The sequence below is a fragment of the Bos mutus genome, chromosome 10 (genome assembly GCF_027580195.1).
Source record: "Bos mutus isolate GX-2022 chromosome 10, NWIPB_WYAK_1.1, whole genome shotgun sequence".
NCBI classification, from domain to species: Eukaryota; Metazoa; Chordata; class Mammalia; order Artiodactyla; family Bovidae; genus Bos; species Bos mutus.
This window is the reverse complement of record NC_091626.1, coordinates 48,321,354-48,346,857: the sequence shown is the minus strand read 5'-3', so window position 1 is coordinate 48,346,857 and position 25,504 is coordinate 48,321,354. Positions and strand designations below refer to the sequence as shown.

The 25,504-nt window shown below is 41.2% G+C and overlaps 1 protein-coding gene and 1 non-coding gene across 6 annotated transcripts in view; both read left to right on the top strand.

The window, feature by feature from the left end:
* ATP8B4 (ATPase phospholipid transporting 8B4 (putative)) overlaps positions 1 to 25,504 on the top strand; it is a 283,123-nt gene that overhangs the window by 249,941 nt on the left and 7,678 nt on the right. For 4 of the 5 annotated variants that reach the window (XM_070377880.1, XM_070377879.1, XM_070377878.1 and 1 more), the window contains 3 exons: positions 11,703 to 11,786; positions 17,809 to 18,054; positions 22,724 to 22,862. In XM_070377880.1, coding sequence (XP_070233981.1) covers positions 11,703 to 11,786; positions 17,809 to 18,054; positions 22,724 to 22,862 — 469 coding nt within the window. The remainder of the gene's footprint in view (positions 1 to 11,702; positions 11,787 to 17,808; positions 18,055 to 22,723; positions 22,863 to 25,504) is intronic. The other variant, XM_070377881.1, reaches the window with a different exon arrangement.
* On the top strand, positions 23,242 to 23,313 carry TRNAR-GCG (transfer RNA arginine (anticodon GCG)). The gene has a single exon. It is a non-coding gene; the product is annotated as a tRNA-Arg (tRNA).

Here is a 25,504-nt window from a genome sequence, read left to right as displayed (position 1 = left end):
AGATGGACCTTTGTTGGCAAAGTAATGTCTCTGCTTTTTAATATGCTGTCTAGGTTGGTCATAGCTTTTCTTCCAAGGAGCAAGCATCTTTTAATTTCATGGCTGCAATCACCATCTGCAGTGATTTTGGAGCCCAAGAAAATAAAGTCTGTCACTGTTTCCATTGTTTCTCCATCTATTTGCCATAAAGTGATGGGACCCGATGCCATAATCTTAGTTTTTTGAATGTTGAGTTTTAAGCCTGCTTTTTAATTCTCCTTTTTCTCTTTCAAGCCCCTAAAGCCTAAACTGTGCTAAATCAATACACATCACTAGAAGGTGTTTTTTAAAAGTGAGTGACTCATGAATGACATTTGTAGAGGCAAAACTAGAGTTAGAGTAAACAGCGGTTGATATAATGAAATATTCATGAGGAAAATGCATAATTACATCAAGGTATTTCATGTTCTTTAACTCATGCTCTAATTTTCCATTGATTTTATTAGTATAGTAGTTTTTAATGGGTACAAATATCTTTGGTTGTAGCAGTAAAGGATTGTATTTCCATAAAAAATATAATTAGTAGGAAAATGCACCTTTTAAAAAAAATTGTTAAACATACGACTTGAAGCTTGAATCTTTGCATGTTTCTTCCTCCCTCTGTCCCTCCCTATCTTCCTTCCTTCCCTCCTTATTGAGGGTATTCACTTATGTGCACTATCCATTTGTCAGAGACAGAATTTTAGGTGCAGTAGTAAAGAATAACTCTATTACTTTGCCAGGCAAAGGGGAACACAGTGAACTCCTGCCCTTGAAAACTGTGTGTCCCAACCTGGGAGGATTTGGTGAGGAGTTTTATAGCAATGGTTCAAAGCGGGGATGTGCTGATAAGGGTCAGGGTATATAAGGGCCTGTACTCCATTAACTTGGTCTCAGGTAATCTCTTGATGCATTTTTCTGGTTCTTTTAATCTGGCCTCTGTGGTCTTCTCTGGAAGGAAAAGTGCTGACATCTTGCATTTGTTGGGAATTTTAGTGTGAGCTAAAGAGCTCAAAGATATTGTTATGTATGTCCCTTGCGGTTATTGTTATGTGCTTCTGTTAGATCCATACCATTTCTAGGTATGGTATGGATCTAACAGAAGCATAAGATATTAAGAAGAGGTGGCAAGAATACACAGAAGAACTATACAAAAAAGATCTTCATGAACCAGACAACCATGATGGTGTGATCACTCACCTAGAGACATACATCTAGGAATGTGAAGTCAAGTGGGCCTTAGGAAGCATCACTACAAACAAAGTTAGTGGACGTGATGGATTTCCAGCTGAACTATTTCAAATCCTGAAAAGATGATGCTGTGAAAGTGCTGCACTCAATATGCCAGCAAATTTGGAAAACTCAGCAGTGGCCACAGGACTGGAGAAGGTCAGTTTTCATTCCAATCCCAAAGAAAGGCAATGCCAAAGAATGCTCAAACTATGGCACAATTGCATTCATCTCACACGCTAGTAAAGTAATGCTCAAAATTCTCCAAGCCAGGGTCCAACAGTACGTGAACCGTGAACTTCCAGATGTTCAAGCTGGATTTAGTAAAGGCAGAGGAACCAGGGATCAAATTGCCAATATCTGCTGGATCATGGAAAAAGCAAGAGAGTTCCAGAAAAACATCTACTTCTGCTTTATTGATCCTCGTCAAAGCCTTTGACTGTGTGGATCACAACAAACTGGAAAATTCTTCAAGATATAGAATACCAGACCACCTGATCTGCCTCCCGAAAAATCTGCATGCATGTCAAGAAGCAACAGTTAGAACCGGACATGGAACAACAGACTGATTCCAAATAGGAAAAGGAGTATGTACAGGCTGTATATTGTCACCCTGCTTATTTAACTTCCATGCAGAGAACATCATGTGAAATTCTGGGCTGGATGAGGCACAAACTGGAATCATGATTGCCAGGAGAAATATCAATAACCTCAGATATGCAGATAACACCACCCTTACAGCAGAAAGTGAAGAGGAACTAAAGAGCCTCTCGATGAAAGTGAAAAAGGAGAGTGAAAAAGTTGGCTTAAAACTCAGCATTCAGAAAACAAAGATCATGGCATCTGGTCCCATCACTTCATGACAAATAGATGGGGAAATAGTGAGAGACTTTATTTTGGGGGGTTAGAACCACTGCAGATGGTGACTGCAACCATGAAATTAAAAGATGCCTGCTCCTTGGAAGAAAAGCTATGACCAACCTAGGCAGCATATTATAAAGCAGAGACATTACTTTGCTGACAAAGATCCATCTAGTCAAAGTATGGTTTTTCCAGTAGTCATGTATGGATGTGAGAGTTGGACTATAAAGAAAGCTGAGTGCCAAAGTATTGATGCTTCTGAACTGTGGTGTTGGAGAAGACTCTTTGAGAGTCCCTTGGGCTGCAAGGAGATCCAACCAGTCAATCCTAAAGGAAATCATCCTGAATATTCATTGGAAGTACTGATGCTGAAGCTAAAACTCCAATACTTTGGCCACCTGATGCAGAAAACTGACTTATTGGAAAAGACTCTGATGCTGGGCAAGATTGAAATCAGGTGGATAAGGGGATGACAAAGGATGAGATAGTTGGATGGCATCACCGATGGACCTGAGTTTGAGCAGGCTCCCGGAGTTGGTCATGGACAGCGAAGCCTGGCATGCTGTAATCCATGGTGTCACAGAGAGTCGGACATGACTGAGTGACTGAACTGAAACTCCCTTGAGGTGGAACCAGGACCTTGTCCTAGGCTTCCGTGTTGTTTCTTCTCTTTTTCACCCTGTCTCTGTGTCCTGTTCCTGATTAACAGTTGCTGGAATCTTCCCTTTGGAACTCAAGGTCATAGACGTTGGAGCTGTTCCCTACAAACAAGAAATGGGGGACATGGAAAGGCTTCCATGCCCAGGAGCCCCATGGGATCCTGCAGTTTCACCAAGAAGCTTGAAGTCTAGTGGGGAGGGCCTGGGAACCAGCACATAGATAATTACTGAGTCGACAGCTGTGAAGCAGTGAGGTATGGAATGTCATGGGACTACTGGCCTGGAACCCAGCTATGGAAGATGGCAGTGGGCAGAGCTCAGAAAGGCTTACTAGAAGATCTGACCCTGGGCTGACCTTTCAGGGATCCATCAGAGTGAAGCAGGTGAAGAGGGAAAGAATGGGAATCCCTGGTTTGGGATTCCCATCCCAAACTGAAGTGAAGAATGGTTTGGGCTGGAACTCCACCCATCTGGCATGGTTAAGTCAGTGGGGTTTGGGATTAATTTAATGTGGGGTGTTGGAGAGAGGAAGAGAGATCAGATTTCTGAATTGGGCTCTGGGATGGAAGTGGTAGTGTCAGAAACTGATTTAGGGAACATAGGAAGAGGCCTGGTTAAGGGACTGTGAGAATGAGTCCAGGGCTGGACACATTGAATTTGCAAAGCCCATGGCATGTCCTCAGGGGAGGGTCTACTGAAAAGTTAAATGTTTAACATTTATAAAAAGTTGTAAAATATTCAACAACTCTTTTTAGAGCATCCACCATTGGCTAGACACTGCTCTAGATACGGGAGTTATCGCTGTGCATAAGTCTCTGTTTCATGGAAATTATATTCTGTGCTGTTCTCTGTCACTCTGTACTGTCTGACTTTGTGACTCCATGAACTATAGTCCACCAGGCTCTTCTGTCCATGGGGATTCTCCAGGCAAGAATGCTAGTGGGTTGCCATGCCCTCCTCCAGGGGATCTTCCCAAACCAGGGATTGAACCCAGGTCTCCCACATTACAGAAAGATTCTTTACTGTCTGAGCCACCAGGGCAGCCCAAGAATACTGGAGTGGGTAGCCTGTCTCTTCTCCAGGGGAACTTCCTGACCCAGGAATCAAAGTGGGGTCTCCTGCATTCCAGGCAGATTCTTTACCAGCTGAGCTACCTGGGAAGATTATATTCCAGAGAGATGAAAACAGATAATAAAGGAATAAATTAGTGAGATAATTTCAGAATTGCTATTAAGAAAGCACTGGGTATTGTAGAAGTTCTCATTGGGAAGTTAACACTGGAACTGTGACCTGAGTGTTTAGAGGGAAATGTTCATATGAATACCCTGGGGTTCAAGTATTCCAGACAGAGGGCATAGCAAGTAGGAATGAGCCTGGTAAGTTAGAGAAAGATAGTCAGTGAAGCTGAAGCTCTGTGAGTGAGGACTAGAGAGCAGTGAGGCAAAGTTGAAGAGGTAGGCTGCATGGATGAGGAAGGGCCTTAAGGCATGGGGCAGAGCCTTAGAAGTTCACTCTAAGTAAAATGGGAAACCACTTGAAGGTTTTAAGCTAATGGTATCATTTTAAATGACAAAAACCAGCATACAGAATTGTATTTGTTGTACACAAAGTGACATAAGCAGGGAAGCTTTTAAAGAAACTTGCCAAATGATACCACGGATTGAGCAGTGTTTTCATACCATGCTCAGTGCTGTGAATGCTGAGGACCAGGACTGGAAGTTGGTCCTGACACTTGATAGGCCAACGTTTTCCAATGCTGTGATCTCAGGACTCTATCAATATGTATCACTTGTTGTTCTTGTTTAGTTGCTAAGTCATGTCTGACTCTTTGTAACACCATGGACTATAGTCCACCCAGGCTCCTCTGTCCATGGTATTTTCCAGGCAAGAATACTGCAGTGGGTTGCCATTTATTTCTCCAGGGGATCTTCCCAACCCAGGGATCGAACCCATGTCTTCTGCATTGGCAATATATTAGGAATTAAAATGGAGGAAAGTTAAACATCTATTAAAAATAACATACCCATGACGTGTTTATCTAAATAACATTTTAGTGAAAAAAAATTATGGTACTTTTCAAAATAAAAAATTAGTTTTGAGAAGAGAGTGAGTTTTTATACTTAAGTTCTTACTATTTAGCACAACAGGAGGCACTCGGGTTCTCACATCTGCTTCTGCATCCAGTTGGTTGTGACATCACACATCATATATACTCATATGAGAATGAGAGTAAAGAGGGAATGTAAACAGCGTCTTAGTATCATTCTGATAACAGTTTTGACACTGTGGATCTCCTAAAAGTTCCCTACACCACTTTGAAAATCTTCGTGTTCAGTGGCATTGGGCAGTCTCCTAACTTAATCAGGGCCTCAAACTAGTTTCCCTATCTGTAAACTGGAAGCTGTTAATAGCACCAACCGCACAGGATTGTTGTGATTATTTAATGAGTCAATAACATCTGGCCCATAGTGTGTTCCATACATATCAGCCAGCTAATTTTTGTTTTCTTTTTGTTGTGATTCTGTGTGGCAGCAAGCCCTCTTGCAAGAAATTGTAAAAGCTCATTTAAACTTTATTCTCACTAATTTTCCTTTCCTGTCCTCTCTTTCTCAAGTTGTGAAATGAGGCTTCAGATCTGAATACCAGCTTACAAACGCTACCATCAGATAACTGCAGGTTTAATGCTAGGCAATTTGTGGTGATGTTCATGGCGCTTTAGGCCAGACCATCAGTTACTGATTGTTTTGTTGTTGTTTAGTTGCTAAGTTGTGTCTGACTCTCTTGGGACCCCATGGATTGTAGCCCACCCAGGCTTCTCTGTCCATAGGATTTTCCAGGCAAGAATATGGAGTGGGTTGCCATTACCTTCTCCAGGGGATCTTCCCAACCCAGGGATCAAACCTGTGTCTTTTGTGTTGGCAGATGGATTTTTTACTGTTGAGCCACCAGGGAAGCCCCACTCACAGTTTAGCTTGTCGTAATTTTCCAGATTCTTTCTTTCTTGATGAGGAAATCATCTGTCCTCAGTGAACAGAAGTTGGATGGTGGATGAGGTAGAGGAAAAAGAGATCCAACAGAGTGAGGTTTTGCCTGGGGGTATCAGACTTCAATTAAATTGCTTTCCCACTCTTAAATATTCCATGCTTCAATCATGAAATGAATTTATATGAAACCATCATAAAATACTTGAGGGTTTGTGTCAGCTACTGCTTTCTTTCTGGATAGGATAAGTGAAATTTCAATTTTGGCTTCACAGTGGACTCACCAGAGAAATTTTTAAAATTATCGATACTTTGATCATCCCACCTCCAAAGATATTGATTTAATTGGCCTGGATATGGCTTGCGCATCAGGATATTTAAAATACTTCCATTGCCCAAAGTCCCATCAGAGTGTGACTAAAGAATAGGTCATGTGTTTCCCTTTTTATTGTAAAAAATAACAAATTACAAAAAAGTACATAATATATAAATGTCAGCTTAACAAATTGTAGAATGAACACTCACATCCCCGTGATCCAGTGAAAAAACCAGAAGGTTGCCAAACCCCAGAAGCTCCCTTGCCTTTTCTCAGTCACACCTCATTTCTGACTCTCTGGAGGTAATCATTGTCCTGATATTTTATAATCATGTTCTTTTATAATTTTACCATATGAGTATAAACCTCTAAACAACATAGATTGGCACATTTTTAAACTTTACTGAAAGGGAATCGTACTTTTTTGTCTGGCTTCTTTTGCTCAACATCATATACATTTTTTGATTCATTTGTGGTTTTGGATATAGTTATATAGTTCCTTGCTTTTAATTATTTTGAGGAATTCTATGATATCAGTATACCACAGTGTCTGCCATGAATGTTTCTGGTTTTGGGCTTTTATAGCCAATGCTGGTATGAGCGTTTTCATAGGTCTCTTGGTGCAGGAAGGCAGGCATTCTGACATATATTTCTAGGAATAGACTCGTTGGACACATTGGTTTGTCTGAAGGAAGAAAAAGAGGCTGAGCAGACAGGAGTTTGGCAGATAGGAGGTGGTATCTGCAACTCTGTTAACACTCTACTGTGGGCTGGGCCCCTGGAGGGTTGCACTGCTCTGAGCCATGTGCCCTGGGGATGCTGAAGATTTACAGAAGGCAACGAGGAGCTCAGGACCCTCTGCTTTTAATCATTTTCTGAGACTAGAGGGATAATGTTCCCGTCAAGGGTAGAGATCCTGTTGACATACTTCCCAGTCTGGACAGCCTCCTGGGATTAGGGTTTACGGCAGGAGACTGGTTGGCCCACAAAACATCAGGCTTTCATCCCAGCCTCAGCAGCTGATAGAAAGAGATAAACACGGTCTCTGGAGGAAAAAAAAAAAACATCATCTAGGCCTTGAAGTGGTTCTTAAATTGTCACCCTCTCCCTTACCTTGACAGGTATTCCCCATTCATTAGTTCACTGAGGCTTTGATGAAGATACTTTTTCACCCTTAGTTTTTGTTGTTGTTGTCTTCAGTGGGGAATTTGGTATTAATCAATTGTTATTGATGGCACATGTCTCTGTCACATATAGGATTTCCCAAGTGGCTCAGTGGTAAAGAATCTGCCTGCAGTGCAGGAGATGCAAGAGATGCAGGTTCAATCCCTGAGTCGGAAAGATCCCCTGGAGAAGGAAAGGGCAAACCACTGCAGTATTCTTGCCTGGAGAATTCCATGGATAGAGGAGCCTGGAGGGCTACAGTCCATGAGTTCACAAAGAGTGGGACAAAGAGTCCCACAAAGAGTGGGATGCATACGTGCATCTTCAGTGGGGAGTTTGGTATTAATCAGTTGTTATTGATGGCACATGCTCCTGTCTTATATGAGTACCATAAATCCAGGCTTGTTCCAGATACCTGGGCTAGAATATCCTGGGGTTTCCAGGGAATGTTGACAAGCTTTTCTGGTCTATTCTTATGGTTGCCTGACACTCCAGGCAATTGCCCTGCCCTCTGCAGGTTCTCTCTTGCCACATGGAGTCTCAGGTCCTCTAGAATCTGCACTGTCTGTACTGCTTTGCTCCCAGCATAAACATAGGCTGAGGTATGTTAGAGTTAGCCCATATTGGTCCCTAAGAACTGCTTGTTGAATGTGAGCCAGTGGTTAAACACAGCTGTTAATGAAAATTAAATTCTATAATTTAAATAAACTATATGGAAAACCAAGTTCATAACTACTTCAAACTCATCACTTAAAAAAATTATTTACTTTAATTGGAGGACAATTACAATATTGTGAGTGTTTTTTGCTGTATATCAATATGAATTTGCCACAGGTATACATGTGTCCCCTCCATCCTGAAGCCCCCTCCCACCCCGTCCCCATCCCATCCCTCTTGGTTGTCATAAAGCCGTGGCTTTGGGTGCCCTGCTTCATGCATCAAACTCGCACTGGTTATCTATTTTTACATATGGTAATATATATGTTTCAGTGCTATTCTCTCAAATCATCCCACCCTCTCCTCCCACTGAATCAATTTTAAATGAGTTGACCATCTTCTGCTGATTATGCTCTTGAGGTTAATTGTATCTGTTGGATTGATGTGGTGGAAATACTATACGGTGGTGTGCTATGGCACATCTCTTCTTAACTCAGTGATATGACCGCTTGAACTGGAAATATTTACATCATGGAAAATTGGTAAATGTTACAACTCAGGCTTTTTCTTTCTTTTTTTAAAGAGCTAGTTGTTAAACATCTAGCATATCACTGGACATAAGGCCCCCTTTCAGATCCTCAGAGCAGAGTTCAGACAGAATTTAATAAGCCTCAAAAGTGGTGCTAGTGCTAAAGAACCCATCTGCCAAAGCAGCAGAAGTAAGAGATGCAGGTTTGATCCCTGGGTTTGGAAGATCCCCTGGAGGAGGGCATGGCAACCCACTCCAGTATTCTTGCTTGGAAAATCCCCATGGGCAGAGAAGCCTGGTGGGCTACTGTCCATAGAGTAGCAAAAAGTCAGACACAACTGAAATGACTTTGCATGCACACACAGATAACAAAAGAGAACTTAAAAACTGGTTACTAGAAATGGTTATTCTGAGTCACAAGTACAGGCCTCTTGATGGTGGCCCCTAATGTTGCCCCTTTGCCTAAATCCTGTCTCCACTGTTTATTGGTAGTAGAATTCAGCTTTCCTGCCTGGTGTTTGGCATACCCTCAAAGAGAATGACATAGAGCAGGTCTTTCCTATGTAGATTCCAGGCCTCAACTCTCTGAGATATTCAGCGAATAAAGCAAATTCCTTCCTTCTCTCATCTAGCCCACACCTCCATTTTTCTGTTCTCATTTTTTCTGTTTCTTTTTTTTGCCCTAAGAATGAAGTCTCCGTGAATTGATTGACATGTCCATGCTCCTTACTTCTTACCAAGGGACTAAGCTTGCTGAGAATACAACAATCAGCATTTTTCACAGTGTCTGGTTTATTCAGTGTTGAATAAAACCACCTGTGGAGCTTCAACAGAAATTTCAGATTGAGATTTGGCCTTTAAAGACTGGCTTCCTTCTCTTTTCCTTGAACAAGTATACGCCCATCTCAAGAACAAACAGCAATGCAAAGACATGTAATAGTCCAAATCCAGATTTAGCAATAAAGCCACCGAAATATTTTTTTCTTCTATATTACCTACATGTATAGGACAGGATTTGAAAGACTGCCTTAGCTATATAACTATGCAGAACCTACCTTTAGCTTCTCTATCTGGAACATTTGCATTTAAGATTCCTGTTGCTTTCAGAATTTCCCTAAGAAGAAAGTGTGCTTCAGAAAATATTCAAACTCCAGCACTTCTTTCCACTGATGATCTGATCCAGTCGCCGTCGTCTCTCACCTGGAGCACTGCACTAGCCTCCTAATTGGTTTCCCAACTTCCACAATTGTGCCTCTTTAGTCTGTTCTCAGCACAGAATCCAGAGAATCAGGTTAAAGTACAAATCATGATGTTCCTGTGCTCAAAATCCTCTAATGCCGTCATCTTTTATTTAGGGAACAATCCATAGTTACCTCTATAGGATCCTCCTGTAATTATTTCTTTGAAATTCATGATACTCCATGTAGGGTGCTCTGCTCCAGCCAAATGGGCTGTCTTGCTGTCCTCTGAACCTGCCAGATACTTTCTTGCCTCACAGATTTTTCATGTGATCTACTTGCCATGTGAAATGTTCATGTCCCAGAAAGCTGCATATTTTGATCCTTAATTTTCTTCAGATTTTTTTCCTCAAATGTTACTTCTTAGTGATACCCTCTCCAATCACCTTACAACCCTTCCATATTTCCTACCCTCTTTCTACCCTAGTATTTGTTACTTTCTTACTCAGTCATTTACTCATCAACTATATATCTTGTTTATTATATAAAATCGTTTTTGTTACAGTGAAGATTTCATGAGGAATTTTTATCTGATTGTATCATGTTAAATTATCATTGCTGAGAACCTGGTACCTGGCACATAATGGTTTCTTAATAAATATTGAATGAATGAATGATACAGTCGTAGAACAGACATTGGTTAGGGGCTGGAGACATATTTTATTTTATTTGTTTTTATTTATTTATTATTTTCTTTTTTAACTCTACAATATTGTATTGGCTTTGCCATTATTTGTTTTTAAAATATTTATTTTGCTGCATCAGGTCTTAGTTGTGTCACGTGGGATCTTTCATCATGATGCATGGGCTCTCTGGTGTGGCTCGAAGGCTCTAGAGGGCACAGGCTTCAGCAGTTGCATCATATGGGCTCTCTAGTTGTGGCACACAGGCTCCAGAGTATGCGGGCTCAGTAGTTGTGGAGCGTGGCATGTGGAGTCTTAGGGATCGAATCTGCATCCTCTGCATTGCAAGGCAGATTCTTAATCACTGGAACACCAGGGAAGTCTCTGGAGCTGGAGACCTATGTTTTCATCTTTCCCTTTGCCTGTGATAAGGTCTATAATACTTTTGCCATTCTGTTTCTACATGTCTATGTACTTATTAATACAAAGGAGATATAAGGACTATTAGGAGAAGGCAGTGGCACCCCACTCCAGTACTCTTGCCTGGAAAATCCCATGGACGGAGGAGCCTGGTGGGCTGCAGTCCAGGGGGTCGCTAAGAGTCGGACATGACTGAGTGACTTCACTTTCACTTTCCACTTTCATGCATTGGAGAAGGAAATGGCAACCCACTCCAGTACTCTTGCCTGGAGAATCCCAGGGACGGGGAGCCTGGTGGGCTGCTGTCTATGGGGTCGCACAGAGTCGGACGAGACTGAAGCAACTTAGCAGCAGCAGCAGCAGCAGCAGCAGCAGCAGCTGCATAAGGACTATTTCACATGCCTCACTTTTAGTGAGGTGCATGCAAGGAACTGTTGTCTGTAGGTGTGAGGGGTATTTTTATTGTCTGATTTATATCCAGTGTAGCAAGCAGCTAGCTCCATGCCCACCTTGCTTTAAACCACTCACAAGAAAAAAGTTCTCCATGTGAACACAGGATGGGGCTGATAGGTTCATTTCTGTATCTCCCTCTGAAGATGTTCATGGATCCTTTGCGTATTGCTTAGCAGTTCAGGTAATTGGACTTATTAGAAGACATTGAAAACCTAAAGGGTGAAATAACCCCACAGGGGCCAGAGCTTGTGTGCATCCAGCACTGTGTTAGGTGTTCTACATGTCTGATGCCCTTCTCCCCAACTGAAATTCTATAAGGAAAGTATGACTTCATTTTAGAGATGAAGAGATTGAAGTTTAGAGAGATCTAGGTGTCCATAAAGCAGCAAAGCTGATAAGAGAATGAGCCTGGGGAGAATTCAGGTCTATCTGACTCTAACACCAAACTCCCATCCACTTTAGGAAAATTGAGATAGTTAGTCCAAGAGCCTAAAAGTGAATATTCTCACACCTATGCATGCTGTTTCTCACTGATGTGTTAATTTCATTTCAGACTGTCTATGACCAGTGGTTCATTACCCTTTTTAACATTGTCTACACATCGCTGCCTGTTTTAGCCATGGGGATTTTTGACCAGGTATGTGTTTTCCTTTGTCTTTGTAACTTACTTTGCTCTGTTGATGCCTTCTAGTTGCTTTTAGCTTCTAAGTAGAAGCTTTTGAACTGTGGTGTTGGATAAGACTCCTGAGAGTCCCTTGGACTGCAAGAAGATCAAACCAGTCCATCCTAAAGGAAATCAGTCCTGAGTATTCATTGGAAGGACTCATGCTGAAGCTGAAACGCCAATACTTTGGCCACCTGATATGAAGAACTGATTCATTTGAAAAGACCCTGATGCTGGGAAAGATTGAAAGCGGGAGGAGAGGGGGACGACAGAGAATGAGATGGTTGGATGGCATCACCAACTCAATGGACATGAGTTTGAGTAAACTCTGGGAGTTGGTGATGGACAGGGAGGCCTGGCGTGCTGCAGTCCAAGGGGTTGCAAAGAGTTGGACATGACTGAGCAACTGAACTGAACTGAGAAGATGCAAATCATGGAAAGAGTCCTAAGAATGGAGTCGATACCTTAATAGGTATCATATGGATCAAAAACCCTTCCAACTCCCCCAAAAGATCTCGGATCAGAGCTTGATTACTATCGTCTTAAAGACTCACACTCTACATTATTTTCTCTAAAGGCTCTGAGAGGTCCTACAAGAAATAGTCTCTTTAATTACATTGTAGCCCAGAATTTCCCAAACTCATAGGACTTACGTTTACTTACTTATTTTTCATGTAGAACTGACCAATATGCCTCAGAACTAGTCTCTCTAGTTCACACACTGGGGAATCCTGTATTAGCCTCTGAGAGTGCAGAGAACCATGTAAGGATACATAGAAAATCATGGAGCTGGCTGGAGTGCAAAGAGCTAGCATCTGTGGTGAAACTACCCAGCACGACTCAGAACAGAAACTCAAGGCCAGAGGAGCACCCTGCCAATGGGAGAGGGAGACACAGAGCCCCAGAGCCATGGAGAGAGAAAGGGCGTAGTTTTCTTTAGTTTAGCTCAATGTGCTTGAGGGGAGCGAAGGGAGGGAATCAATTATAAAATGGTAGGTCCTTGGCACACTCAAGGCCTTGGAGGGTACTTCCTGGATGGGGGAAAAGTCTGGCTGCCCATGGGGAAGTGAAAGACTAGCCAGAGGAGTTTCCATGGCACAGTTAGAGTGTATTATTTAAAAAATTTTTTGAAGTATTTTTAAGGAGACCAGATTTTCTCCAGGCTGTTGTTAGATACATTTGCTAGGCCTCATTTTCTGGCCCAAAGCCATCTATTGCAAAATATAAATCTTAACTTTATGAGCTCATTCTGCTCTCCCATTCTGAAGCTTTGTAGTCAGTTGTAAGCCTCACTTCTTGTACGTAAAAAAGGCAGATTGTGAACAACTCATTTTGTGAAATTCTACAAAAAGCAATGAACTCTTGAAGACTTTGGATATAAAGGATTAGGCTCTTTCATTTCCAAGTGCCCATGTTTACAAGTGTTCCTTTTCTTGGTGCTTTGTAGCTGCCCAGAATGTGGGGTAAAATATTAAAACTAAAACAATTTCTGGGAAAAGATGGTTATTGTGCAATATGGAAAAAAATATAAAAAGGGGAGAGTTCAAGATGGTGATAAAGGAAGATCCTGAACTCACCTCTTGCTGTGGACACAGTCTACAACTACACAAGGAAGAATCTTCTCTTAAACAACCCTAAAGGCTGTCTGAGTGAAGACTATACACTGAGCAAACAAGAAGAGAACCACACTCAAGGAAGCGAGTTGGAGAGGCTGGGACACAATCTCGCCATAAATCCTACCCCCACCCTCAGCACAGCAGTCTTCAACCAGGAGAAAACTCAAAGCCTGAAGTTCTTCCCTTAGGAGTGAAGGGTATGCACCCCACATTGAGCACCTTAACTTTTAAAACCCGCAACTAGAGATAAGCCCCCCCAAACCAATGGGGCTCCTGTTCCAAGACCCACAAGACTGAAGCAATCTAAGAAATAGTTCTGAATGGGCCCATGTGCTCAGACTCAGTTGCTCCTGGGCCCAGTGCAGACATAGCAAATCATGCCAGTCACAGAGGCTCACCAGCTTATATTAAGTGTTGGCCTGGGAGCAGGCATCCAGCTGAACACACACATCTCGGAGTCTGCTGGAACACACTCCAGGGACAGAGGGTCAGTGCCATCCTTGCATGCTCCCTTTGCCAGACTTCAGATCACCAGTATCTCCTGAACAGGTGCTGGTACATGTGTCTGGTGCCCCTATTTTTGTGGCTGCCACCCAGAGGACACCTCTTGGCTGCCTAACTCTGGAAGCCAGAGAAACTTGCATTCCTGGTCCCATCAGTTCAGTTCAGTCACTCAGTCACGTCTGACTCTTTGCAACCCCATGAACTGCAGCACGTCAAGCCTGTCCTTCACCAACTCCCAGAGATTGCTCAAACTCATCCCAATTGAGTCGGTGATGCCATCCAATCGTCTCACCCTCTGTCGTCCTCCTGCCTTCAATCTTTCCCAGCGTCAGGGTCTTTTCCAATGAATCAGTTCTTTGCATCAAGTAGCCAAAGTATTGGAGCTTAAGCTTTAGCATCAGTCCTTCCAGTGAATATTCAGAGTGTATTTCCTTTAGGATTGACTGGTTTGATCTTCTTGCAGTCCAAGGGACTCTCAAGAGTCTTCTCCAACACCACAGTTCAAAAGCATCAATCCTTTGGCACTTAGCCTTCTTTATGGTCCAGCTCTCAGATCCATACATGGTTACTGGAAAAACCATAGCTTTGACTAGATGGACCTTTGTCAGCAAAGTAATGTCTCTGCTTTTAAATATGTCGTCTAGGTTGGTCATAGCTTTTATTCCAAGGAGCCTATGGGACTATAGTAATCAGCCTGACCCAGAAAGGATCTCATACTCCTGTCTGGTGTCCTGACTTTTATGACTGTTGCCAGGGAACATTTCTAATGTGTGTGTAGACACACACACACATGTATATAAAAGAACATACATTATTACATGTATATATAGAATAATATATAGAATACAAGGAATATATACAGAATATATATATTCTATATCTATATATTCTATATCTATATATTCTATATCTCTATATATATTCTAATATATGTATATTCTATATCTATCTATATATTCTAAAAATGTAGAATACTCTCTCCAAAAGCAATAGAATGCAAATTCTTCTGAAGCGCATGTGAAACATTTTAAAGAAAAGATCATTTGTTAAGCTATGAAAAGTCTTAATACATTTTACAAATTGAAGCCATATCAAGTATCTTTTCTAACCACAGTGGTATAAACTAGAAATTACTTACATGAAGAAAGCTGGAAAATTCACTTATATGTGCAGATTAAGCAGCATACTCCTGAAAAGCAATAGGTTAAAGAAGAAATCAAAGAAGAAATTTAAAAATACCTTGAGACAAATTAAAATGGGAATATAAGATATCAAAATCTGTGGGATAGAATAAAAGCAGTTCCAAGAGGGAAGTTCATAGTAATAAATGCCAACCTCAAGAAACATGAAAAGACTCAAACAACCTGCCTTTATACCTCAAGGAACTAGGAACAGCACAAAGCCCAAAGGTGGTAGAAGGAAGGGAAAAACAACAATTAGAGCAAAAATAAATGAAATAGAGACTAAGAAAGTGATAGAGAAGATCCATGAAACTAAGCTGGTTCCTTGAAAAGAAAGTCAACAAACCTTTAGGTAGACTCACCAAGAAGAGAAGAGAGAAGACTCAAAATCAGAAGACATTACAACTGACCACAAAAACACAAGGATCCTAAGAGACTAATATTATACAGCAACAAATTGGACAATTTAAAGAAACGAATAAATTTCTAGAAACATACATCCTACCAAGACTGAATTATGATTAAGCAGAAAATGTGAACAGAATGGAAAACAGTATAGAAATCCTGCAAAAAATTAAAAATAGAGCTATCAAGTGATCCAGCAATTCCACTTCTGGGTATTTATCCAAAGAAAGCCAAAACATTAATTTGAAAAGATATAGACAGTCCTATATTCATTGCAGCATTATTGATAGTAAATAAGATATGGAAATCACCTAAGAGCTAAAAGATATGGATAAAAAATATACAGTTGACCCTTGAAACAACACAAAAGTTAGGGGTCCCCCTCACTTTGGCCCATACCCCAACACAGTCCAAAATTCTCCTTTACCTGTAGAGTTGCCCCTCCATATCCATGGTTCTGCATCTAAAGTTTCAACTAAGAGTGGATCAGGTAGTACATATTTATTGAAAAATTCTGTGTGTAGGTGAACCCACTTACTGCAAACCCATGTTGTTCAAGGGTCAACTGTATACTCAATAAGTGAAGTCACTCAGTCGTGTCCAACTCTTTGCAACCCCATGGACTGTAGCCTACCAGGCTCCTCTGTCCATGGGATTTTCCAGGCAAGAGTACTGGAGTGGGGTGCCATTGCCTTCTCCAGGGGATCTTCCTGACCCAGGTCTGCCGCCTTGCAGGCAGACACTTTACCGTCTGAGCCACCAGGGAAGTTCCGTATACACAATAAGGCCCCTTATTGCCATCAAGTTGAGTGTCTACCCATATCCTTTTCTGCTTTGTCTACTCTGACCCTTAAAATGATCTTCCAATCATGGGGTGCTATGCTGGAAGGCCTCGGTGACCATCTATGGCACTGCTTATTGTATAAGGAGGAAACTAAAACTCAGAAGATCATTCTCCTAAAGTTATATGGTCAGTGACAGACCTCAGCCTAGCACCAGGCCACTTGACTCTGAGACTGTAACACTGTTGTTACTATTACTATCATTATCTTGTTGTTATTTATAGAAGCATCTTGTTTTTTAATTATATGAACTATGGCAAGAACTCTGCTGAATACATACCCATTTCATCATGACAGTGATCCTGTGAGGGAGATGGTGTTGCTTGCACTTCTGAAGATGAGGAACCTGAGGCTCAGACAGGTTAAGTGACGGGTCTAAGACTACACACCTGTTACGCAGCAGAGCTGGGGTCTGAACTCAGGATTGTCTGGCTTTGGAGCCGGCTCTAGTGTTTGGCTGTGGCGCTCACAGTGTGGTCACCAGCACTGCTTTGGAGCTTGTTGGAAAGGCAGTCTCAGGCCCCACCCCAAACCTACTGAAGTGCAATCTGTTCCCCAGGTTATTAGTGTGCACATTAAGTTTGAGAAGCACAGCTTTAGCTTCTCCCAGGGCCTGGCTGGGCCCAAACATGATGCCTTCTCATTCTGTCTAAATTCTTTAACCTAAGCACCTGGTAGCTGCCTGTGGAGCCCTCCCTGGGTAGAACTCTCACTTCTGCAGGCTCAGCTCCCTTGCACCTGGAATCTACATTCTGTTCCCTCTTTCCCTGTTCCTTTCCTCCTGCTCACCCTCCCCCAGAAGTTGGGAACTCAGGGGGGCCTTTTCTGACTGGCACCCCCTGTCACTGCCTTGGCAGCTAACCCCAGGACCCGCTGGCTGCACTGGATGTCCTAGAATTCTGGGAGCATAAGCGCAGCTGAGGAGAGTAGAGAAAAGAAACTTCAGTGTGAAGCCAAATATCCACATGCAATCAAGTTCTGGTTCTGTTAGAAAAGCTGTGTTGCCTCTCATGAATCTCTCTTGGAGACTCAAGTTCCTCCTATATAAAGTAGGGATAATTTTAATATCCTTTGGGTTACTGTGGGAATGAAAACAAAGTAATGAGTAGTGCATATTAGGGCATGCTTAGATAGTGCATGCATGCCCAATTGTGTCCAACTCTTTGTGATCCTATGGGCTGTAGCCTGTCAGGCTCTTCTGTCCACGGAGTTTTCCAGGCAAGGATACTGGAGTGGGTTGCCATTTTCTCCTCCAGGGGACCTTCTTGACCTAGGGATTGAACCCTCATCTCCTGGATCTCCTGCATTGGCAGGTGGATTCTTTACCACTGAGCCACCTGGGAAGGCCATGTTTAGATATGCACATGCTATTTCCAGAGACAGGAAATTCAGAGTTTCTCTAACTTCTCCTTAAGCCTCCTCCACTAAAGTAACTCTCTGTTGACAGGATGTTAGTGACCAGAATAGCATGGATTATCCCCAGCTCTACAGACCTGGGCAGCTGAATCTACTTTTTAACAAGCATGAATTTTTCATCTGTATGGCACATGGAATCTATACCTCATTAGCCCTTTTCTTCATCCCTTATGGGGCCTTTCACAACATGGCTGGAGAAGATGGACAGCACACTGCAGACTACCAGTCTTTTGCAGTGACCATGGCCACGTCTTTGGTCATTGTGGTCAGCGTGCAGGTAACCCTACTGGTGAAAATATCTTAACTGGATGGCTTTACATCTTGTAAAATCATGCTTCATTTGTTGACAGTAATCTTAGTAGGGTCCTCAACCATTTTGGCACCAGGGACTGGTTTCATGGAAGACAATTTTTCCACGGGCCAGGGTGGTGGGGGGATGGTTTCAGAAATGCATTATATTTATTGTGCATTTATTTCTAGTATTATTACAACAACCACAGACCATCAGGCATTAGATCCTGCAGGCTGGGGACCCCTGTAATACGGGGGTTTTCTTTTTAACTACACATTCTGAGATGAAACAGGAAGTTTTAACATAAATCCCCAGATGTGGGAGATTAGCATTTTGTGTCTATAACCTCCAAATTAGGAGAAACCTCACAGTAAATTGGGCACTTCTTGGGAATGAACACTGTATGTAAAGAGAATTGATATACTAATTCTTCCTTGTGTTTTCTTCTTGGGAGAAAAAGTTTCTAATGATAATAGAAACTTTCCCATGATTTCTGTAAAAGTTAGTCACTTCTAGGTTTTTTAAATTTATTTCACTCAAAGGATAATTACTTTACAATGTAGTGATGGTTTTTGCCATATATCAACATGAGTCAGTCATAGGCATAAATGTGTCCCCCCGATCCTGAACTGCATCCCACCTCCCTCCCCACCCCACCTCTCTACATTGTCCCAGAGCACTGGCTTTGGGTGCCCTGCTTCATGCATCTAGTTTTATAGTGAGATGTAATGTTTATTTGGCAGTACATTTCTGTATTCAAGAGGTTGAATGTTAGGTGTGTGGCACATTTGAATCTCAATTTCATATAAGCTTTTCTGGTAGGAATAATTTTTTTAATTTATTTTATTGAATTACAGTATTGTACTGATTTCTACTATACAGCAAAGTGATTCAGTTTTATATACTTTTTCATATTCTTTTCCATTATGGTTTATCACAGGATACTGAATATGTTATACCTCTTCCAGTAGGACCTTGTTGTTTATCTATTCTGTATATTGTAGTTTGCATCTGATAATCCCAAATCCTAATCTGTCCTTCTCCTAAACCCCCTCCACCTTGGCAATCATAAGTCTGATCTCTATGTCTGTGAGTCTCTTTTTGTTTCATAAATTTCTTCATTTGTATCATATTTATTTTCCACATATAAGTGATATCATATGGTATTTGTTTTCTCTAACTTACTTCGCTTAGTATGATGATCTCTGGGTCCATCCCCGTTGCTGCGAGTGGCATTATCCATTCGTTTCACCGCTGAGTAGCCGTCCAGTGTGTCGTCTGCACGTGTGTGTGTGCATGCCACATCTTCTGAATTCCTTTATCTGTCAGTGAACACTCAGGTTGCTTCCATGTCTTGATTACTGTAAACAGTGCTGCTATGAATGTTGAGGAACCTGTATCTTTTTGAATTATACTTTTGTCCAGATACATGCTCGGGACTGGGAGTGCTGAATCACATGGCAACTTTACTTTTAGTTTTTTGAGGAACCGCCATATTGTTTTGCATAATGGCTGCACCAATTTACATTCCCATCTGGTAGAAATGATTTTTGATGATCGATTGATCATCATTGGACATCTTGAGTTTGTTTTTATTTCTTTTTTAATGAAAATGGTGGACAATACTATTAGATATTGAGTTAGAGTTCACAAAAGCTTTCTAATCCATTAAAATCTGTACCTCTGGGTGGATACAACAAGCTGTGTGACCTCTGTTCTTTGCCTTTGTGTGTGTTTTAAGGGGGAAAGTATCAATCAAGGGCTTAATTTTTACAGAGTTTGAATTGTCTTTGGTCAGTCCTTTTTCTATCCTATAAATAATCTCTTTTACAAATCTTAGCTATTTATATCAACAAAAGATCTCGTTAAACCCCAGACTTTCTCTTCATGACTCAATATTTATTAGACTGAATGAGTCAAATGTAAACATACTGCTTTTAAATGACATCTCTGCCATTCCTTGGTCCATCTAAGTGAGTATCATTAAGTTCATACCAAAGCCATCTAACACTTGACATCTTGGGAGTTCAAAATTCAGAGTCAGATAGCAGCCAAAATCAGAACCAGATTTCTCCACTCAGAGTTGTTTGTCTGTTTCACAACTACATAAAGCATATTGATGCTTTGTGAACGCTCCATGGCTAGGTCCCCTGTGTTCAATTCTGTAGCAGAGGAGGAAACAATAGAGTGAATTGAAAGTATCTGACATAGCTAAGGCATCCATCATGAAATCATGGCTTCAATCAGAAACTGCTGTCTTTAGCACAGAGTAAACTTCAGGAATTTTGTGAATAAGCTCATTTTGAGAGTGGCATTAACATGTTTTCCTCTCTAAGCATGAGTAATTTCTGCAGGAGTACACAGATGTGTGTTTGAGTTCAAATCTTTATCTTCACAGTTAAATCATATATTAGATGGGCATAAGATACTTGAATCAGAGTGTTTTAGGAATTCTGTAAATGATTTTCCACTACATCTCTGTTTCACTGTAACGGCTTGGTAATAGGTTGATTCTCTTTCCTTTGTAAATAGTATCTCTTCCGTCTAGAAGCTATGTTTTTTATCCTTGAACTTCACAAATGTTACCAGAATGTAACTTCTTTCATTGATTTGCCTATAATTTAGAGTACACTCTCAATCTGAAAATCTTTGCTGCTATCACAGAGCAGGGTTCATCATTTCTTTGATTGCTACTTTTTCTCTTTTTAGGATGCCATTATTTGAATGTTGGGCCTATGGATTGGACATCTATGGATTTACCATCCATGTCTCATATCGTTTTTGCACATGGTTCCCATTTCTTAGAGTTTTTGCCCTTATGAGATGTTTCCATTTGTTTTTACAGAATATTCAGTTCTAATCAGTAACTATTCTTATTTGGTTTCTCTATTAAATTTTTAAATTCAGAAATAACACTTTTTTCTTCCAGAATTTTTTTCTATTATCTAATTGCTTCTCCTTAAGAGTTCTCATTACTTTTTAAAATTATTGTTATAGTGCTTGACTTTTTCATTTTAAGAACTACCTTTTTTTTTTCCCCAAGTCAAATCCTCTTAAATTGATTGTGATTTTTCTTTGCCTACTCATACCTACACAGGTCAAACTATTGGTGTCTTTTAATGGTGATGAACTGACAGATGGTGAACGTTAGAGCTAGAGATTTTGGTCAGCTGTCTTGAGGAATGAGCAGGGAAACCAGCAAGTCTTTCTTTGCTGAGGTATGGAAGGCAGGGCTCTCTGTTCTCAGGCCTCTTGAGGAAAGAAAAGGCTGTCCCTTTGGCACTCCTGCAGTTTCATCGAGGCTGCTAACATTCTTTTTATGGGGCATCATTTTAAAGGACAGTAACTTTGTGTGGGAAGGGGAAGTATGCCTCTATAATGCAGAAGAGTCTGTTTCCTATGTAGGTAGAGCCCCCTTGGGCAGGCAGGAAATCTGTGACTCTGAGACTTTCTGAGACTCTGCTAGAAATCTAAACTTTCATTTGGACCATTTGGAACCTCTGAGATGCAAATAAGGATGCTGGAACCTACTTAAAAAAATTATTTATAAAAACTGGAATAAAACTGCTTTATAATGTTGTATTACTTTCTGCTGTACAATAATATAAATCAGCTATATGTATACATATACCCCCTCCCTCTTAAGCCTCCCTCCCACCCTGCAAGGTCATCACAGAGCACTGAGCTGACTGAGCTCCCTGTGCTATACAGCAGGTTCCCACTAGCTATCTATTTTACCCATGGTGTAGTGTTATACATATCAGTGTTATTCTGAATTCACCCTACCCTCTCCTCCCCCACATCCATGTGTCCATTCTGTCTGCATCTCTGTCCCTGTCCTGCAAGTAGGTTCATCAACACCATTTTTCTAGATTCCACATATATAAGTTAATATATGGTATTTGTTTTTCTGACTCACTTCACTCTGTATGGCAGACTCTAGGTTCATCCACATCACTGCAAATGACCCAGTTTCACAGAACCTACGTATTTTTCCTCTGAGAACTGAAGTGTTCATATTCACCAGTGGCTTCCTTAGTTTGCCCATATCAGATCACTCTTTTTCAGCTGTGCTGCCATAAGAAGTTATTGGATGGGAGAAGGGCTTGTGAACATGCTCCCAGATCACCATGAAGCCCAACTCCTGATGCCAAAAGTGGATTAAGGATTTTTGCTATTATTTGAATAGTTTAACAGAAATGGTAATCAAAATGAACTAGAATATTGATATAAAACAGACTATACCTGTGTCAAAATGCTGAAATGAAAATATATGTACAGATCTTAAAATGTTGCAGTTTCTCACTATGAAAAAGTTTTCCAATAGACAAATTTAGAGAGCAATTTGGAAAGTAGCATTGAAATTAGAAGCCACTCTGCTTTCTCATTTAAAAGTTTAACATTTTATTTCCTGATGTTCACTCAATATTGTTAGATATAATGGCTGCAGGTACAAGTCCTAAGGTCAGTTGTCTACCAGAAGTGTCACATCAGTCCCCTGTGTTGTGCAGAAAGTGGTAGAGCCTGTGGTTGGCTACTAACTAGACAGGTACAATTGTCTTTTCACAGAAGTGTCCTGAGGAGACATTACTCAGTAAAATGATGCTCTTTTCATCCTCAACAATCTCCCCTTGGCATTTGACTTTATTTACAGATAGCCTTGGATACCAGCTATTGGACTGTCATTAACCATGTCTTCATCTGGGGCAGCATAGCCACTTATTTCTCCATTTTATTTACAATGCACAGTAATGGCATCTTTGGCCTCTTCCCAAACCAGTTTCCATTTGTTGGTAAGTGAATCATATTATTTGCTGGGGCCTTGTATCAAGATGTCATTTGTCTTTGTAATGTATCTTCATTTTGGTGGGACTAGGAATGACCAGTAATTCTGTCTCTAGGAATTGACTGAACCAGACAGCTGGAGGCTTACAGTTTCCTAACAGTGCAGATGCAGTATTCTGTCCCTTTTCAAATAAGAGGCATAGCACATATATATCAGAGCTGCCCGAAAACCATGTAGTTCAGGTATATGATAGAGGGAAGAGAAAGAAATGCCAGGCTCTCCCTTTTATGCCACATTATAACCAGCATTTATTGCCAAAGTTCACCTGTGGAACTTACGTTCATTTAGAAAAGAAGTGTATAATTTGTGTGTGTGTTAAGTGGGCTTCCCTGGTGGCTCAGAGGGTAAAGCGTCTGCCTGCGATGCAGGAGACCCAGGTTTGATCCCTGGGTGGGGAAGATCCCCTGGAGAAAGAAATGGCAACCCACTCCAGTACTCTTGCCTGGAAAAGATCCCCTGGGAAAGAAATGGCAACCCACTCCAGTACTCTTGCCTGGAAAATATCATGGACAGAGAAGCCTGGTGGGCTATGGTCCATGGGGTCGCATGTCTGACTCTTTGCAACGCTATGGACTCTAGCCCGCCAGGCTCCTCTGTCTATGGGATTCTCTGGGCAAGAATACTGGAATGGGTTGCCATGCCCTCCTCCAGGGGACATTCCTGACCCAGGGATCAAACCCGCATTTCTTATGTCTCCTTCATTGGCAGGTGGGTAGTGGCTCAGATGGTAAAGAATCTGCCTAGCAGTGCAGGAGACCTGGTCAATCCCTGGAATTGGGAAGAGCCCCTGGAGAAGGGAATGGCTACCCACTCCAGTATTCTTGCCTAGAGAATTCCATGGACAGAGGACCCTGGCAGGTTACAGAGCTGGACAGACTGAGCAACTAACACTTTCTTTACTACTAGTGCCACCTGGGAAGCCCAATGTATAATTTAGTCTTTTAAAAATGGCTGGACAGTAGGCAGTAAGTAGCACAAAGTGTAGGCTCTGTTGCCAGCCAGCCAGGGTTCTCTGCCACTTATAAGATGTGTGACCTTAGGCAAGTTTCTTTTCCTTTTAATACCTTAATGTCTTCAATTCTAAACTTGGGGATATTAATAGTTCCTACTTTTATAGGGAATTTGGGAGGGTTGAATGAGATAATGCATATAAAATGCTTAGCATGCAGCTTGGTACATAGTACTTTATCAGTAAATGTTAACCAGGATAATGATGATTAAAGAAAATGTGACTTGATTACTGGTTGGGGACACTGCAAGCGATTTGAACAGCGGGTGGGTAGCAAAAGGCCTCCTAAAATCCCTTGAGCCCCTGATATTCTGAGTCCACCAAGAGTATATGTCTGGTCTACCTTTGGAGTATACTGTCATTGCCCCCCATATTTCAAAATGATTCCCAGCAAAGGCCACTGAGCTTTACATAGTGGGGCTATTAATAGACTTTTTAAAGAAGTTTTAAAATTTCTAGTGTGTGTGAAATAAGCTGGTAACAGAGATGTTTCTGAGTTCATCCTGGAAATGTGGAAAAGAGATGCACAGTGACAACCTTCTTGAGTTCGATTAGGTAAGGCTGAGATCTGCATCCATTAGTTGGGAAACTGAGTCAAGAAAAACAATTATTAGAAGACTGATTCATAGAGAAAGCAAAATAAGAGCAACTATCGGGTTATACATTTCCAAGATTGTAATTGTAATTGAGATTGTAATTCCATTTAAATGCATATATACATTTAAGAGTATTATATTCAATTTTTTGTCTTGCTCTGTGTACCTGGAAATATTTAAATTGCACCACTCTTACTTAATATAAACTGTTAATCCTTTGTCCACCAAAAGGTTCCAACCATGTAGAAACATGATGGTTGTGAATAATAAGCATACTAGGAGGGAAAAAAGAGACATTTAAGTTTTCCCTTTTCTTTTCTCTTTGGTGCCAAATCTGAAAGTTCAGTGTGTTGACCAGAAGACTTCCAGTCCTAAGAGAGCATTCGCACATACATAATGAGACTGGAATGCCTCAACTGGAGAAAGTAGTCTATGTGGTGACCACGCTCTCCAGCTAAGCACATGCCATTCCAGGAATTAATTACTGAGTTCCAATGAGACTTTTCAAAAGTTATATCAACACTGAGGTTTAAGAAATTTTTTCTTAGTAGCCAGCAGCAAACAGGAGTGTGGTTTTAAAGTGATGGGGTTTTTTCCAGTCATGGCTGCGGGTACTGAGCGTCAAGAAGCTCAGAGATATTTAATTTATGGAGTTGCTCATTTCTGCCCAGGCAGTTGGAATCAAGTGGTCTTTGGTAGGCATTGTCTATCCTACAAAGAAAATGCAGACATTCCAATAAGTAGCCAAGCCCTCACACCTAAAGCCCATTCAAATAGTAGTAACGCTGTAGGATTGGGAGGGATAATTGGATGTATCATGTCCCTAGAAAACCAACAAAAGGAACAAAGGCTCATTTTGGCAATATAAGTACAGCTGACATCTTCTGTATAATTTTCCTGTCTGCCTCACTGACCCCTATTGCTGTGTTTAGGCAAACAGCCCAGGATACGAGGTGTGAGTATAAAATAAGAACACTGGCTCCA